At 62.4% G+C, this 17091-nt stretch overlaps 1 protein-coding gene across 1 annotated transcript in view; it reads right to left on the bottom strand.

The window, feature by feature from the left end:
- Positions 1-17091, bottom strand: part of FBN3 (fibrillin 3) — a 175344-nt gene that overhangs the window by 89988 nt on the left and 68265 nt on the right. The window contains exons 9-12 of the mRNA XM_075903143.2: positions 11662-11787; positions 3004-3156; positions 2147-2344; positions 926-1069 (exon numbers count right to left, since the gene is read on the bottom strand). Coding sequence (XP_075759258.2) covers positions 926-1069; positions 2147-2344; positions 3004-3156; positions 11662-11787 — 621 coding nt within the window. The remainder of the gene's footprint in view (positions 1-925; positions 1070-2146; positions 2345-3003; positions 3157-11661; positions 11788-17091) is intronic.

The following is a 17091-nucleotide window of genomic DNA, read 5'->3' as shown; positions in this document are numbered from 1 at the left end:
CCCGCGCAGCCCCTCAGGGCACCAAGATGGAGTGGGAGCAGCTGGCATCCGGCCAGGGAGGTCTCACCCCCAACACTGCCAGGGCGTCCGGGAGGAATGGGGGCAGGGCCAGAGATGTGGGAGGCACCATAGGGGAAAGGGTGGGGCAGCGGGGGCAGGGACAAGGCCACAGGGGAGGGGTGGGGCCACAGGGACTGGGCTGTGGGGAGCAGGGGTGTGGGGGCACGGGTGGGGCCAGGGCGGGGCTGTGGGGCAGGGCCATGGGGGCAGGGCGGGGCCGCAGGGCAGGGGCGGGGCCAGAGATGTGGGGCTTGGGCGGCACCATAAGGATAAGGGTGGGGCAGCGGGGGCATCTGGCACCTGGCCTGAGGGTCTCTCACCCCAGACAATGCCAGGGTGCATGGGAGGGGCAAGGGTGGGGCCATGGGGGTGAGGGCAGGGCCAGAGGCCAGGGTAGGGCCACAAGGGCAGGGCCACGGGGGCAGGGACAAGGCCGGGGGGGTGGGGCCACAGGGATGGGGCGGTGAGGGCAGAGTTGTGGGGGCACGGAAGGGGCCAGGGGCGGGGACAGGGAGGGGCCACAGGGCAGGGGCGGGGCCGTAAGGCAGGGCTGCAGGGCAGGGGCGGGGACAGGGAGGGACCGCAGGGCAGGGGCGGGGACAGGGAGGGGCCGCAGGGCAGGGGCGGGGCCGTGAGGCAGGGCTGCAGGGCAGGGGCGGGGACAGGGAGGGACCGCAGGGCAGGGGCGGGGACAGGGAGGGGCCACAGGGCAGGGGCGGGGCCGTAAGGCAGGGCTGCAGGGCAGGGGCGGGGACAGGGAGGGGCCGCAGGGCAGGGGCGGGGCCGTGAGGCAGGGCTGCAGGGCAGGGGCGTGGCCAGGGCAGGGCGGGGCCACGGGACAGCTGGCCCCGGCCCGGGGTCTCACCAATGCACTCTCCCCGCACGTCCTGCTTGTAGCCCATGTTGCACTCGCAGCGGTAGCTGGAGGGGGTGGGGATGCAGCGCCCGTTCAGACATAGGTTGGTGAAGTGCTTGCAGATGTCGATGGTCTGGTTCAAGGTGGCGGTTCCTGGGAACCCCAGAGAGACAAGAGCCTGGACCGGCCGCCCGAGCCCCCTTCCTTCCGGGGGGGGAGGGGAACACCCACAGGCCTCGCCTCCCCCATAGGCCGCCAGCATCACCCGCCACTCACTGCCCATCTGCCACCCCCCAGCACACCAGGCCCGGCTACAGGCAACGAGGGCTCGTCTGGACGCAGGCCAAGGAGCCAGCACGGCCCCGGTGGCAGGGGCCCTGGGAGGAGCCGTCAGATGGAACAGGCTGCAAAGCGGGTCCTTGGGCAAATTGCTGGCCCTGGGCCCAAGCCTGGCAACCGGGGCAGGACTTGGGGGCGCCCCTCCAGCAGCCTGGCCGGGGTAATGCCAGGCCCAAAGCCAGAGAACTGCCAGGCCAGGCCCTTGCCAACCACCAGCCCTTGGCTCAAGCGTCTCTCTGCAGCTAGCGGGGGGCTGCTGGACCTCAGGCTCCCGGAGCTGAGGTTCCTGGCAGGGGCCGCTGGCGTGGCCTCAAACCCACCCTGCTCCACCCAGGGGCCGGGCTCAGGGAGCACAAAGCCCCCCGCTCTGTCCCTGGGCACTGCCCGCCTGCCAGGGGCTCCTGCCCACTTGACGTCTCCCGGGGTGCTGCTCAGAAACCGGCCACGTCCGTTCACTGCACACAGGGCGGCACAGCCTCTCTCGGAGCCAGGGAGCACAGAGAGGTGCAGGGCTGCCCACCTTGGCCTGGCTGCAGAGATCCAGCACCTGCCCCCAGGCCCTCTGCCAGTCGTTAGAACAGACTGCAAGTGACTGGCCCAAGGGCACCCAGCACGTCAGTAGCAGGGCTGGGTTTAGCACCCAGGGTGTCCTGAGTCTCCACCTCTGCCCGTGCCCTCCGGCTGCCGAAGCAGTGCGGGGACAGGAGGGAGAAGGGGCTGTAGCTGAAGGGCATTGGTGGACGGGCAGCCTGCCCTGTGGCACGCTGTGCCAGCCGGGTGAGCCGTGCGCAGCGTGGGTGTCACGTCCCAGCAGCCCCCGTGGCTGGACTGCAGCCCAGAAAAGGGGCAGCCCTGCTGGGCCAGCTCTAGCAGACAGGAGGAGTCATGTACCGATGCTGGAACTTCCAGGGCCCATCCCAGGCAGCCCCGGGATCCCGCCTTGGCCGTTTGCCCCATTGGGTCCAATGCCTCCGGGTCCGCTGATTCCCGGCCCGACTCCGTTCGGCCCAAACCCAGGAACGCCGGGGAAGGTGCCGGAGAAGCCTGGCATGGCCGGGAGCCCTTCAGTGCAGAGCCTGCGGTACTCATCTGAAACGAAACCGACGCGTGAGCGTCACGCCCGCTGCCGGCCGAGGGGCCCAGCCCGGCATGACAGCCTGTGGGAAGCAGGGGGCTCTGGAGAGAGCTCCACTCCCCTTCATCACTGAGGCCTGGAGAGGTGAGTCTTGTGCCGCACGTGGCCAGTGGCCCCCCCCACAGAGACAGGAAGAGCCATGTGCTCTGCACAGCAGGACTGGGCTATGCAGCTACTGATGTTGGCTCGCCAGTGGCAGCCTGTGATGGGGCGAAAGGCCAAAGAGACGCCCTCCCAGCAGGCTAGAGTGGCTGTGGAGGAACCAGCCAATCAGGAGCCAGGAGGGACTATATCAGTAGCTGCAGGACTAGCGGTAGCTCTGTTGCAGCCCAGAGCTGGAGAGGAGAAGGTGAGGGGTGCAGGAAGAACCAAGGACCGCTCAGGATGTGCGGTCACACAGCAAGGCCAGAGACCCGCTTCCCAGCCCTTGCTCGCTCGGCCCTCTTTCCCAGCCCAGGAAGCCTGGCAGCGGGAGGGCAGGAGGGGTTCCTGCTGCTGGGGACCCTCACCCCCGAACTCCCTGGCTTAGGGCGCTGCAACGTGCCCCTCGCCAACGTTTGCCCCCCCCCAAACCCCTGGCACAGCTCAGGGATGCAGAGCAGGTTGCGCTTACCGGATCCCCTGACGGGGCACATTTCGGGGGTCTGCCCGATGGCCCAGCAGCGCCCGGAGTCGCAGCAGCACTGCATCTTGGTGTACTGGCCCAGGAGCTCCCCGGCGCAGCGCCCGCCGATCAGCGCCGAGAAACACGTGCCAATCCGCTGGTCTGCAACGAGCGGCACAGAGAACTCGGTAAGCACCTCTGCCATGTCCATGCTATCTGGTACTGCGTCCCCCGCCCTGGTCTCCCTCTGTGGAGTGTTTCCTCGGTCCCCTTTGCGTCTCTAGCTGGACTGAGCTCATTCTGTGCCTCGGCCTTTCGAACTTCACCCTACGCGCCTCTGCTCTCTGCTCGTTCACCTCTGCACTTGGATCCGGTTTCCCCCTTTTGCACCGCTCCCTTCTGGCGCTTAGATCCAGCCATGCGCCCTCCACCCCTCCCCCGTGGGAGAGCTCGCTCCTGCGCCCGTAACAGCGTCTCCGAAAACCTGCCCACTCCCCGGAGCCGTTTCCCTCTCCAAGGAAGAAGCGTGTCGGTCAATGAGCGAAGCTCGCCAGGCGGTGGGAACGGGCCCAGCAGATCTCTCGCCCCTGCTGGCCTCCGGGCGCTCCTCCGAGTGGACCGGTCCCTGGCCTTCAGCGGAGCAGGCACTGACACTGCACCCAAGCTAAGGTGGATGGCGCCTGCGTGGGGGCCAAGGCAGCGCCGGGTTCAGCCTGGCTGCCCTGGGGGCTAACCCTGCATGGGCTGCTGCTGCTGCACAATGACATCACAACCCCTCAGCCAATGGGGACTGTGCTCCTGCCCTCGCAGTCACGGGGGGGGGGGGGGGGGGCGCGTGGGGAAAAGTCTGCCAGAGGCTCCCGGGCGGGTTCTATGAGCCCTGTGAAAGCTCTGCCCATGGGCCCGGGGATGTGGGGCTCAGGGCTGTGCCTGCCTGGACTGGCCTGCAGTGAGAACATGCCCTCTCAGGCACAGTTCAGTGTGTCTGCCCCTTTGCCGGTCTTACGACGCGCACTAATGAGGGGCCAGTCCCCTCAGGTCGGGCGTGCGGGGCTGGCCAGCAGGCGTGTAGCGGCGCCGGGGTGTTTGATCTGTGGCCTCCATGGAACCGGCGTCTCTAAGCGCAGCTCTGGGACCAGCGACCACTTCTTAAGGCCAAAGCGGCGGAGCCAACCGGGCCTTTTGAGTGGCACGTTCTCTTAGCGGTTGCACTGCACCGGCTTCTTGGGCACGGGGCACAGACCCGCCATGGGGGGCGGGAAGGGGGCAATTGCCCTGGGTCCCGGCGATTCCAAAGGGCCTGGAGCCCCAGGCCCTGTAAGTCACCACTGCAGCACCGCATGGCATGCTCCTGGCGGCTCCGGGGGGGCACACTCTGGGTGGTGGGGGAGCTGGCATGGCACACTGAGTGACCCAGCCCCGCCCCTTCCAGAAGTCAAGTCGCCCCTGTGCCCACCTTGCCAGGGGGCCCCACCTGGCTATTGGCTCCCTTGCCCTGGCACTTCCTCTGGCAAAGGAGGCGGCCGAGGGAGCAGGGCTAAGGGCTCGGGAGAGCCGCCGGGCTCAGACAGGGCTCTGGTTGACTTCTGGAGATTCTCTACATCCTATACAGGGACAATCTCATGAGAAACGGCCCAGTGACTAAGAATCCCGCTCAGCTCAATCATGTCACAGCAGGCAGCTAAGTAGTGACAATCTGTTAAGTGCCTCTACGCAAATGCTGTAAAGCTAAATACTAAGGAGGTGAACTGGAGCATCTCGTATCCAAGGAGGATATTGCTACAAAAGGCTCCGCAGAAGCTTGGTGAAACGAGGACAATCCATGGGTCACAGTCACACAAGATGCAAACCCATCGGAAGGACAGAACAGGTGGTGCCAGGGGAGGGCACGATATGTGAAAGTGGAGAATCAAATGAAGTACAAATCTTAAATGAACCATGGAGTCTGTCTGGCCTGGAATTCCATGCTGGAATAATAGGAACATGGCAGTGGGGCTACATTACCCACTCCCTGAGCAGGATGGTGACAGTGACTGTGAATTGCTAAGGGAGACGAGAGAGGCTACAAAACTAAACCACTGGATAATAATGGGGGATTTCAACTCTCCCGATAGCCTGGGCACACGTCACCTCAGGACGGGATACAGGGACAAAGTTCCTTGACACATTAAATGGCTGCTTCTTGGAGCAGCTGGTTCCGGGACCCACAAGAGGAGAGGCAAGTCTTGACTTAGCCCTAAGTGGAATGCAGGATGTGATCCAAAGGTGAATGTAGCTGGACTGCTTGGGAATAGTGACCACGGTATAATTACATTTAACATCCCTGTGGTGAGGAAAACCCCAGGGAAGCCTCACCCTACAGCATTTAATTTCAGAAAGAGGAAATACACGAAAACGAGGAGTTTAGTTAAACAGAAGTGAGAAGGTGCAGTGCCAAAGGGGAAATCCCTGCAAGCCGCGGAAACTTTATCGATATGCCATCAAGAGAGGCCAACGGCAATGTCTGCTCCAAATTAAAAATCAGTCCGAGGCCCGGAAGCATGCCCCGGTGGCTCCGTGGCACAGTACGAGAAGCAGTGAGAGGCGTAAAAGCATCCTTTAAAAAATGGATGTTAAAGCCTAGTGAAGAAAATAGAAAGGAGCATAAACTGTGGCCAGCACTGTGTAGCAATACAATTAGGAAGCCCAACAAAGGATTTGAAAGCAGCTAGTCAAAGGGTATGTCTACACTGCAAATAGTGTCAAAATACTGTCAAGCTGGAGGACTTCTTCCTCCAGCTCCTGTAACCCCCATTGTGCGAGGAGGAAGGGAAGTCGGAGGAGGAGGAAGCGCTGTGTAGACACTCCCTATTTCGAAATACGATACGCAATTGACATTGCTCAGTTTGCGTAGCTTATTTCAAGTTAAGCCCTGTGCGTAGATGCACCCAAAGACTCAAAGAGCAAAAAAAAAGAAGAAAAAGAGGCATGTCACAAGCAGAAGGCTGCTAAACCACCCGTGTGGCCGCGGATGCTCAAGATGCTAAAGGAGCCCTCAGGCCCATTGCGGAGAAACTGAACAAATTCTTTGCACTGGGCTTCACTGCAGGAGACAGAGAGGGAGAGTCCCACACCGAGCCGTTCTTTTCAGGTGTCCCAGACAGGTGTCAGTAGAGGCGACTGTGGAACAATCTGACACATGCAATAGCCATTAGGCACCGGGCCCCTGTGGCATTCACCGAGTTCAGGCAGAGCTGTTCTGGGAGGGGCACCCTGGCCTTCAAAGCAGTTTCTGTACCGAATGACTACTGGCACGCCAGTCTTTAGACAGGGCTCTGGAGGTGAGCCTGGCAATTACAGACCTGTAAGTCTCGCTGCAGTGCTGGGCACATCACCAGCCTGCGCTGCGCTAACCAAAGCAAAACCCCTCCGGCCGACTAGGGTGAACTGAGTCCTTCCCTGTGAAATCTGATGCCCCTATGGGCACCCCACCAGAGGGGGCTGGGCCAGGGAGGAGGATGGGGGGGGCAGATTCCTGCAGGTTCGGGCAGTTGGCCTGTCCCACCCTGGCTACGTTCTGTGCAGGTAGCTCACGTCAGAGCCGAAGCGGGCAGGCCTGCCAACGGGGGGAGGCAAAGGGGCCAGTTGCCCCGGGGCCCAGCAAGTAGCCGTGGCGGTGGCCTGAGCTCTGGGCTCTTTCAGTTGCAGCTGGAGCACTGCATGGTTTGCTCCGGGCAGTGCTAAGGGCTGGGGGGAGGGGATGTGCCATACTCCGGGCAGCAGCGAGGGCTGACAGCCTGGCCCCGCCCCTTACTCCCTTGGCCCCGCCCTTTCTGGGAGCACAGAGTTGCCCCCCACACCTTCTCCAGGGGCCCGTGTGGGCTGCCAGCTCAACTGAGTGCAGGGATGTGGCCTGGGGCTGGGTCTCTCACCCCAGCCCCCACGATCCTTCCCCACCTCCCCTAGCTCCCGGGAGTCTGCGCAGTGACTGTGAGCAGTGGCGCCGGAGCAGAGTGGGGCAGGGCCCACCGCCCACCCACTTTCCCCAAAGCAGACAGCCCCTTCCCCTCCTCCTCCCCGAGGCCAGAGCTGGAGCTGCACAGAGGGGTTGAGAGCTGTCTTTGCCTGGGACCCCACCTCCTCCAGCCCTCCCCACAGCTGCCTGCATGGCTCTGGGTGGGCCGGGGGGGAGAGGAAGGGTAGCGGGGGGGGCCTCGGGACCCCTCCACTTTTGGGAAGGCTCCGGCACCCTTGGCTGAAATGGAACTTCGGGCAGGAATTCTGTCCTGATGCCCAAGGAGAAACAGTCCAGCAATTTCTCCCTAGCGCCAGCCAACGAACTACAGAGCTGCCTCTGAACGCAGGGGGAGATCAGAGCACGGCCACGTCCCAAGTGCCCCCCAAGGAGAGATTAGTTTGAAAACTGTTCTTTGGAAAGTCTGTTTGCAGCACACACGGGCCGGCAGAAGAGTTCTGGAGGCACTGGCAAGAGACCCTCGAAGCGGAATGTTGGTGAGCCACAGCGCCCCAGAGAATTGTGTGACACGTTGAACCTCTAGAAACCGGAACTCTGGTCTCGCAACAGCCGTGGTTCGGTTCCAGGATCAGCGCGTCCCAGCCCTGGGGGCAAGGCCCCGGCATAACCGGCGCATGGCTCGGCTGGGCAGCAGGAGGCGGGAGCTGATACACGGCTCAGCTGTGCTGTGGGTGGGGAGGAGCCCGGTGCACGACACGGCTGGGTTGCCTGGAGAGGGGAGACCAGGCAGGGGGTGTGGCCAGCAGCAGGAGGGGGGGGGGTCAGAAACGACCTCCCCTGGTCCGGCAAAATCCCTCACCTGGGACCAGTCAGGTCCTGAGGCTGCCGGACCAGGGAGGTCCAACCTGTGCTGTGTTCCTTGTGGCCACAGAGGGAACTGGATTCTTCCATCTAACACAGCCGAGCGGCCGCTCCCCTTCACAGCCAGTGTCGCACGGCCTTTCCAAAGGACAGCGGCTGCTCGCTCGCCGCCGCCTCTCGGGTTGCCAGATGGTTTCAGCAAAAATGCCGGACACACGTGACATTCCATCACAATCGACATTCCGGCTTATTAGAAAACACCCGACAGTTCTATTAGCTCATTTCTTTTTCCTCAATTTGTTTCCCGAACACAAAGCTCAAATACTGGACTGTGAGGTTCAAAACGGGACACCTGGCGACCCTAGCCACCTCGCCTTGCCCAGGCAAGACAACGGAGAAAGCCGAGCCGCCCTCACCCTGGCTGCCCTGCCTAGCGCAACACTGCTGCCTGCAGCAGCGCATTTAAATCCTGCCTGAAAACGATTTACCTTCGTGAAAAACAGAACCCCCACTGCAGATACCCAGCCCTCAGCAGCCAAGAGTCCCAGATCCCAAGGGCAGAAGGAGCCTCTGTGATTGAAAAGGCTCCCGTGTACCCAGCAGTTTTGCTCAGTGGGCACGAAATACTACAGCCAGTTCCCGCTCGGAGCGCTGGCAAATCGCGGCAGAAGTCGGAGCGGGGTCTCAGACACTCGCGCTTGACTCTGGATCCATGGGACTCTTTCATGGGGGCCACGTTATCTATCCATCCTCGCAAACTCTCGCTGACGCCGGCCCCGGGGCCCCATCTTCCCACACGCTGCCGAATGAATGAAACTCTCCAAATCAAATAAACAGAGCTTTCCCGTCTGGAATGCGAGAAGGACCCCACACGGGCGTCTGCAGAAGTTGCCAGAAAAAATACTGTCTGTCCCAGGGCCTGTCAGTCAAGGAAATGGCTCGATCCAGTCACAAGCCACCAGACCCAATTAAGCCTGACGCTATTTTTAACCCTGGGGGATCCTGGCTCTATTTGTGCAGCATTTCATGAAGCGTCTGACAAGTGGGAAAGGCAGGGCATGTCTATACATCTCATCTAGAAAGCATGCAACACACGGACACGCACGGACACGCACAGGCCACACGTGGGAGCTAAGGCAGAAAGGAATTTCATTCTCCTCAGAACCTGTTGGCCCCTCTTGCAAGGCGATTCCAGGGTACTTTCCATAATGGTTGCTTTGCTGTGACTCAGACGTCGCCCTGTACAGGGTGACAACAAGGCTACACTTCTGATAGCAGCAAGAACACCATGGGAGGTGAATGGGGAAGGCTCACGGCAGTTTGGGCTGCATTCAGAGGAGCGTTGCCAGCAGATCCAGAGAAGTGATTATTCCCCTTTATTCGGCTCTGGTGAAGCCATAGCTGGAGTGCTGTGTCCGGCGCTGGGCCCCCCACTACAGAAAGGATGTGGACGCATTGGAGAGAGTCCAGCAGAGGAAAACACGAATGCTGAGGGGGCTGGAGCACATGACCTACAAGGCAAGGCTGAGGGATTTGGGCTATTTAGACTGCAGAAGAGAACGTTGAGAGGGGATTTGAGAGCAGCCTGCAGCTCCCTGAAGGGGGGTTCCCAAGAGGCTGGAGAGAGGCTGTTCTCAGTGGGGGCAGGTGGCAGAACAAGGAGCAATGGGCTCAAGATGCAGCGGGGGAGGGCTAGGTTGGATATTAGGGAAAACGATTTCCCCAGGCAGGTGGGAAGCGCTGGGCTGGGTTCCCTAGGGAGGGGGTGGAATCTACATCCCTAGAGGTGTTTAAGTCCCAGCCTGACCAAGCCCTGGCTGGGCTGATTGAGTTGGGTTGGTCCTGCCTTGGGCTGGGGGCTGGACTCAGTGCCTCCTGAGGTCTCTGCCGCCCTGGGGTTCTAGGGGTATGTCTACACTACCCCCCTAGTTCGAACTAGCGGGGGTAATGTTGTCATACGGAGTTGCAAATGAAGCCCGGGATTTGAATTTCCCGGGCTTCATTTGCATAAAGCCGGCCGGCGCCATTTTTAAATGCCGGCTAGGTCGGACCCCGTGCCGCGCAGCTACACGCGGCACAGACTAGCTAGTTCGGATAAGGCTTCCTATCCGAACTAGCTGTACGCCTCGTGGAACAGGCTACACACGGCACGGGGTCCAACCTAGCCGGCATTTAAAAATGGCGCCAGCCGGCTTTATGCAAATGAAGCCTGGGAAATTCAAATCCCGGGCTTCATTTGCAACGCCGTATGACTACATTACCCCCCCTAGTTCGAACTAGGGGGGTAGTGTAGACATACCCTGGGATTCTTTGTCCAGGTTCTGTGGCTCTAAACCCGAGGAAATGAAGTGAGCTCAGTAGCATTTCCCAGGCTCTCCCGCAGTGAACTCGACTGTGTCGTTTCCATGCCCCCAACAGTGACCCCAGCTCTGCCTCATTTGTCTTCATTTCAAACCCCGGCGGCTTTGCTGGGCTCAGGGTGAATGAACTTCCAGCGCTGGGAGACAGATTACGCACTTCATCTCCTGTCCAGGAAGCCGCCCTACAGCGACGCGGTAATTGGAGAGCTGATGTGTTTATCCAGGAAACTATTGTCTGTTCCGGAGAGAAATGGACCATCCTCTATTTACACGGGTCAGGACAGAATTTCCATCTGTTCAACAACCAGGATTCACTCCAGACCCTGGGAGTTGGATGTGGGACAGGACCTAAGTGTCGGAAAATCTCCCTGAATTCATCAGTTATGCTGTAAAAGGGGCACAGGGAGCAGCTATGCCTTGGATGATTAATAACTCCTGCCCTCAAGAATTAGAAAAACCATCCATCCCCGTTCACTCCAAACAGGATCAGCCCAGCAAAGGCAATTCAAAAACCGTTTGTACCGCGGGAGACATTGTCTAAGTAAAGCAGCTCCAGCGAGCAGTTCCGATCCCCGGGACATGAGCTGATTGTGAATCACCTCGGCCAGAATCTCGCCCGATTTACGTCCGGGTAAGACCTGTCTCCCTCCCAGCCCCGCTAAAAAGCACTCGGGACGGCTACCAGGAAACGGTCGTGCGGCCTCTAGCGCACGCCGCTGGGGGACTGAGTTCAACCAACTAGAATTAATGGGATGTGAGACAGGGCCCGGGGCAACCTGATCGACCCCCCAAGAAACCCAAATCTCGATTCCACCCCAAACGCTAGCGGCTCCCGTTGCCTTACACGACTCGCGGACTGTCTGCCTGTCTGTCCCAGTCCGTCCCCTCCGCTCACACACGGCACCCGTTTGCCTAAACACCTGGTGCTCAGAGCTCCAAGGGAGTGGCACACGCTGGCACTGGCCGTGCACGCGTGAGCTCTGCATGCGGACGGGGGAGGGAAGAGGTAGCGGGGGGGGGGGGGGGTCCAGACGCCCCAGGAGTTATTTGGTGCCCAGAAATCTGCCCGGGGAGGGAATGCAGCTGCACAGGACGTGAAGTTCTGTGGCAGGAATGCACCTGGGGAACGGCAAGTGTCACGTCTGGCTCCTCTTTGGGGCTGGCCCGTTGTGTGGGGCACTTCCCTGGGGGGTCTGGCACTGCTGGGGGGACAAGGCAAGCACTCCCTATGGCGTGGACACCCCTGGCCAGGGCCAGCTCCCTGCCTGCCCACAGGCCAGTGGGTCCCACGAGCTGGTGCGCGACTGGCAGCCACGTATGTGCCACTGGCTGGGCAGGTGGGATGGGTGGCTGCATGTGCCACTGTTGCGTAGCCAGGGTCCCGCGCCACTGCAACACGTCTTCCAGCTGGCGCTAGCGCTCGGCCTTCTGAACGTAATCGAGAGGTTCCCACAGCACCCCAGCGCTGAGCTGCAGGCCCCGCCCGCTCACCCATGCAGCGGGCGCCGTCGGGGCTGGTCATGAAGCCGCGCGGGCACGTGCACACGTAGCTGCCTGCCGTGTTGGTGCACTCGCCGCCGTCGCACACTCCGGAGAGCGCGGCGCACTCGTCCACATCTGGAAAAGAAGAGGCCACTGGGTTAGCTCTGCAGCAGGGACGACTGGCACCAGCCTCTCCTGACCTGCCCCACGGTCAGCCCTGGGATTCCAGCTGCCACCTGCACTCGGGGCCTGGCTCTGCCACCCGTCCGGTTGGTTTTCTTGAGCTGGCGCGTTCGTAGGGACGGCCCCTTTACTCCCCATCCCCCTCGTGCTGCATGGCCCGTCAGTACGGCTCGCCTGAGAGCGGACCAGAGGAAGGCCAGGAGAGAGGCTAGTCGGGGATTTCCTGGCTGACGGCCGGCAGAAACCTTGGGCTGCCCCACAGCACCAGGGGTGTGTCTAGACTACCTAGTTTTGTCGACAAAACTATACCAGCGTCTACACTACTGCTGAGTTCTGTCGACAGAACGTCGACAGAACTCAGCAGTTTTGTCGACGCTGGTAAACCTCATTTTACGAGGCATAACGCCCTCTGTCGACAGAAGGTGTTATTGCCTGTAACATTGCATCCAGACTACGGAGTTCTGTCGACAAAGCAGCTTGCTTTGTCGACAGAACTCAATGTGTCTGGACGCTCTTTGTTGACGGAAGTTTTGTAGACAGTATCTGTCGACAAAACTTCCGTCGACAAAACACGGTAGTCTAGACGTACCCCAGGAGCTCCCGCTCAGCCGGGCAGAGCCACCCGGGGAACAGCTGATGTTCAGCGGCTTCGCTGTGCTTCTCAGCCTTCCGGCCCCACGCCCTGACTGACGATGCCAACAGAGACTGCTTTGGCCTGAAGGCCGTGCAGCATGGAAGGGCCATGGAAGCTGCCCTGTCTCACCTCCTGCCTTCTCCTGGGAACACAAGGGCCTGAGAATCAGAGAATCGGTGATTAGGGTTGGAAGAGACCTCAGGAGACCGTCCGGTCCAGCCCCTGGTCCAAGCAAATGTCCCCACCAGATCAGTGGCAAATGCCGCCAAGTAACGGAGACCCAATTCGGCCCTCGGTGCAACTGGCACATGCTTGGACCAGGGGCTGGACCGGACGTCTGCCAGCCCTTCGTGCCGGGAGGGTGCACAAAACACAGGCCAGGCGACGCCTGGGGACAGGGAGGAGCCTGGAGATCCCCAGTTGCTCCCGGGGTGAGAAACCCTCCAAAGGGACCAATCGTCAATTGCTGGGAAGCCCCCGCCCACACTCAGCGCAGCGGAAGGCGCCGGAGCAACCAACCAGCCTGCTCTGCCCTGCCCTTCCGCCCTCCCCCGCCCGCTGCGCCCGGCTCTGTGCTCCAAGGCCAGGACCTGATTCTACATGGTCCAATCCCCCCAGGCCAACACGGCTGGCCAGCCCCCGCCCCCGCCGACAGCCTGCCCCTACCCCCACCGACAGCCTGCCCCTGCCCCCGCCGAAAGCCTGCCCCTGCCCCCGCCGACAGCCTGCCCCTGCCCCCGCCGAAAGCCTGCCCCTGCCCCCGCCGACAGCCTGCCCCTGCCCCCGCCAACAGCCTGCCCCTACCCCCACCGACAGCCTGCCCCTGCCCCCGCCGAAAGCCTGCCCCTGCCCCCGCCGACAGCCTGCCCCTGCCCCCGCCGAAAGCCTGCCCCTGCCCCCGCCGAAAGCCTGCCCCTGCCCCCGCCGACAGCCTGCCCCTACCTCCGCCGACAGCCTGCCCCTACCCCCACCGACAGCCTGCCCCTGCCCCCGCCGAAAGCCTGCCCCTGCCCCCGCCGACAGCCTGCCCCTACCCCCACCGACAGCCTGCCCCTGCCCCCGCCGAAAGCCTGCCCCTGCCCCCGCCGACAGCCTGCCCCTGTCCCCGCCGAAAGCCTGCCCCTGCCCCCGCCGACAGCCTGCCCCTGCCCCCGCCGAAAGCCTGCCCCTGCCCCCGCCGACAGCCTGCCCCTGTCCCCGCCGACAGCCTGCCCCTGCCCCCGCCAACAGCCTGCCCCTACCCCCACCGACAGCCTGCCCCTACCCCCACCGACAGCCTGCCCCTGTCCCCGCCGAAAGCCTGCCCCTGCCCCCGCCGACAGCCTGCCCCTGCCCCCGCCGAAAGCCTGCCCCTGCCCCCGCCGACAGCCTGCCCCTGTCCCCGCCGACAGCCTGCTCCTGCCCCCGCCGACAGCCTGCCCCTGCCCCCCTACCTCCGCCAACAGCCTGCCCCTACCCCCGCCGACAGCCTGCCCCTGCCCCCGCCGACAGCCTGCCCCTGCCCCCCTACCTCCGCCGACAGCCTGCCCCTGCCCCCGCCGACAGCCTGCCCCTGCCCCCCTACCTCCGCCGACAGCCTGCCCCTGCCCCCGCCGACAGCCTGCCCCTGCTCCCCTACCCCCGCCGAAAGCCTGCCCCTGCCCCCACCGACAGCCTGCCCCTGCCCCCGCCGACAGCCTGCCCCTGTCCCCGCCGACAGCCTGCCCCTGTCCCCGCCGACAGCCTGCCCCTACCCCCGCCGACAGCCTGCCCCTGCCCCCCTACCCCTGCCGACAGCCTGCCCCTGCCCCCGCCGACAGCCTGTCCCTGCCCCCGCCGACAGCCTGTCCCTGCCCCCCTGCCCCCGCCGAAAGCCTGCCCCTACCCCCCGGCCCGCGCCGACAGCCTGCCCCTGCCCCCCTACTCCTGCAGACAGCCTGCCCCTACCCCCCCGCCCGCGCCGACAGCCTGCCCCTGCCTCTGCCCCCCTGCCCCCGCCGACAGCCTGCCCCTGCCTCTGCCCCCCTGCCCCCGCCGACAGCCTGCCCCTGCCCCCCTGCCCCCGCCGAAAGCCTGCCCCTGCCCCCGCCGACAGCCTGCCCCTGTCCCCGCCGAAAGCCTGCCCCTGCCCCTGCCGACAGCCTGCCCCTGCCCTCGCCGACAGCCTGCCCCTGCCCTCGCCGACAGCCTGCCCCTGCCCCTGCCCCCGCCGACAGCTTGCCTCTGCCCCTGCCCTCACCGACAGCCTGCCCCTGCCCTGTACATCTCTGAACACAGCCCCTCAGCCCTGGCCCTAGGACAGACGTGCTAGAACTCGGAGCCGCTCTCTCTAGGTCAGAGGGTTCTTGGGTCCGGGGCAGGGGCCGCGCTCGCTGTCCCTGCGCCTGACTCCACCCCGCAGGGAGGGGCAGATGGTGGGACAGCCCGCCCCTTTCCCAGACCCAGCGAATCACAAGGTGCGAAGAGACCTCGGGGTATTCGAGTCCAACCCCCTGCTCCAAGCGGGACCGACCCAACTCGGGCGGGGGTGGGAAGTCCCAGCGGGTCTGTCTACACTACAAAGTTAATTCGAACTAACAAACGTTAGTTCGAATTAACTTTCATAGGCGCTACACTAGCGCGCCGCTTAGTTCAAACTTAATTTGAACTAGCAGAGCGCTTAGTTCGAACTAGGTAATCCTCATTCCACGAGGATTAAGCCTAGTTCGAACTTACTAGTTCGAATTAAGGGGTGTGTAGCCACTTAATTTGAGCTAGTGGGAGGCTAGCCTTCCCCAGCTTGCCCTGGTGGCCACTCTGGGCACCACCAGGGAAACTCTATGCCCCCCTCCCGGCCCCGGACCCTTTAAAGGGGCACGGGCTGGCTACGGTGCCCGTGCCAGGTGCAAGCCTGCCAGCACCCAGCCGGCAGACCCTGCACCTGGCACGCCATGAGCCAGCCACCCGATGCCCCCCAGCCCACCCCCTCTTCCCGGGACCAGGCTGGCGGCTCTCGGGAGCCTGGCCAGGACTGCAAGAGGCGGGCACCCGCCTGGTCTAGTGCAGACATCGTGGACCTCATCTATGAACTCCACACTAGGCACAGGAAAGTGGCCGGCTAGGCAGGAGAGCTGCCAGCCTGGCCACCCAGGAGCAGGTTTGCATGAAAATCAAGGGGGTCCACTGAGACCCCCGACCCTGAGCCCTGAGCTTAGAATGGCCGTATTGGGTCAGACCAAAGGTCCATCTAGCCCACTAGCCTGTCTGCCGACAGCAGCCAACCCTAGGGACCCTGGAGGGGATGGACCGAAGACAGTGACCAAGCCATTTGTCTCGTGCCATCCATCTCCAGCCTTCCACAAACTTTGGGCAGGGACACCACTCCTACCCCCTGGCTAATAGCACTCCATGGACCCAACCTCCATGACTTGATCTAACTTCTCTTTAAACTCTGTTCTAGTTCTAGCCTTCACAGCCTCCTGCAGCAAGGAGTTCCACAGGTTGACTCTTTGCTTTGTGAAGAATAACTTTCTGTTACTAGTTTGAAGCCTGCTACCCATTCCTTTCCTTTGGTGTCCTCTAGTCCTTCTATTATGGGAACTCATGGAGAACTTTTCTTTATGCACCCTCTCCACACCACTCTTGCTTTTATAGACCTCTATCACATCCTCCCTCCGTCTCCTCTTCTCTAAGCTGAAAAGTCCCAGTCTCTTTAGCCTCTCTTCATATGGGACCTGTTCCAAACCCCTGATCATTTTAGTTGTCCTCCCCTCTCCCAGCCTCTCTCTTCCCCTCTCCCACCTCCTTTTCCCAGTCTCCCCCAGTTTTGTTCATTAAAGATTCTATTTTTAAACACATGTTTTCTTTATTTTGTACATCAGGAAGGGGGGCTAGGGAAGGGTAAGTGGAAGGAGGTGAGGGAGGAATGGGGTACAAGCCCCCGATGGGGAGGACTGGGCTGGCTCTGCGGGCTTCTGGGGGTGGAAGCTCTCCTGCAGCCCCCCAATTATCCCCTCCCCCCGGATGGCAGCCTGTGGCAAGTGCAGCTGGTCTGATGGCCGAGTGCTGTGATGTTCCGCGTGTGGGTACTCCGGGCACTCCAAGCCAGGACTGGTTTGCAAGCGGGGAACCCTGAGAACTGTCTGTCCGGGGTGGGGGTCGGGTCCCTTTAAGCACAGCCCTCGGCTAGCCTGAGACAGCATCTCCACGCTCTAAGTCCTCCTCTGATGCCCTGCCGGCACTGCTTCCGGCCATCCTTAGCCCTGCGTCAGGGTCCACTCTGTGTGGACATGCTAGTTCGAATTAGCAAAACGCTAATTCAAACTAGTTGTTTAGTCTGGATGTGTCAGTTCGAATTAGCGCTGTAGTGCAGACATACCCAGCCTGACAAAGCCCCGGCGGGGGAGTCAGGGCCGGTGTGGGGGCCGCGCTCCCCCCTTGCACAACAGGCCTGTGGCGACTCACCGGGTTCTGGGTGCCCTGGAGCCCCAGCCATGGCCCCAGCCACTCACCCTGCTGGCCTGCCACGGCAGGACGTCAGCATGCCCGGCCCCTCCCTTACCTTGCTATTAATGGCCAGCCGCCTGGGGGTCTGTGATTGCCGACAGCCCTCTGGCTTCCAGCACATTCCTCCGCTCTGACCCGGGCTCCTGGCGCGGGGCGGA

This window comes from Pelodiscus sinensis, chromosome 32 (genome assembly GCF_052426305.1).
Source record: "Pelodiscus sinensis isolate ZL-2025 chromosome 32, ASM5242630v1, whole genome shotgun sequence".
NCBI lineage: Eukaryota > Metazoa > Chordata > Testudines > Trionychidae > Pelodiscus > Pelodiscus sinensis.
Note: the sequence above shows the minus strand (reverse complement) of the source record. Positions and strands in the feature narration are given on the sequence as shown.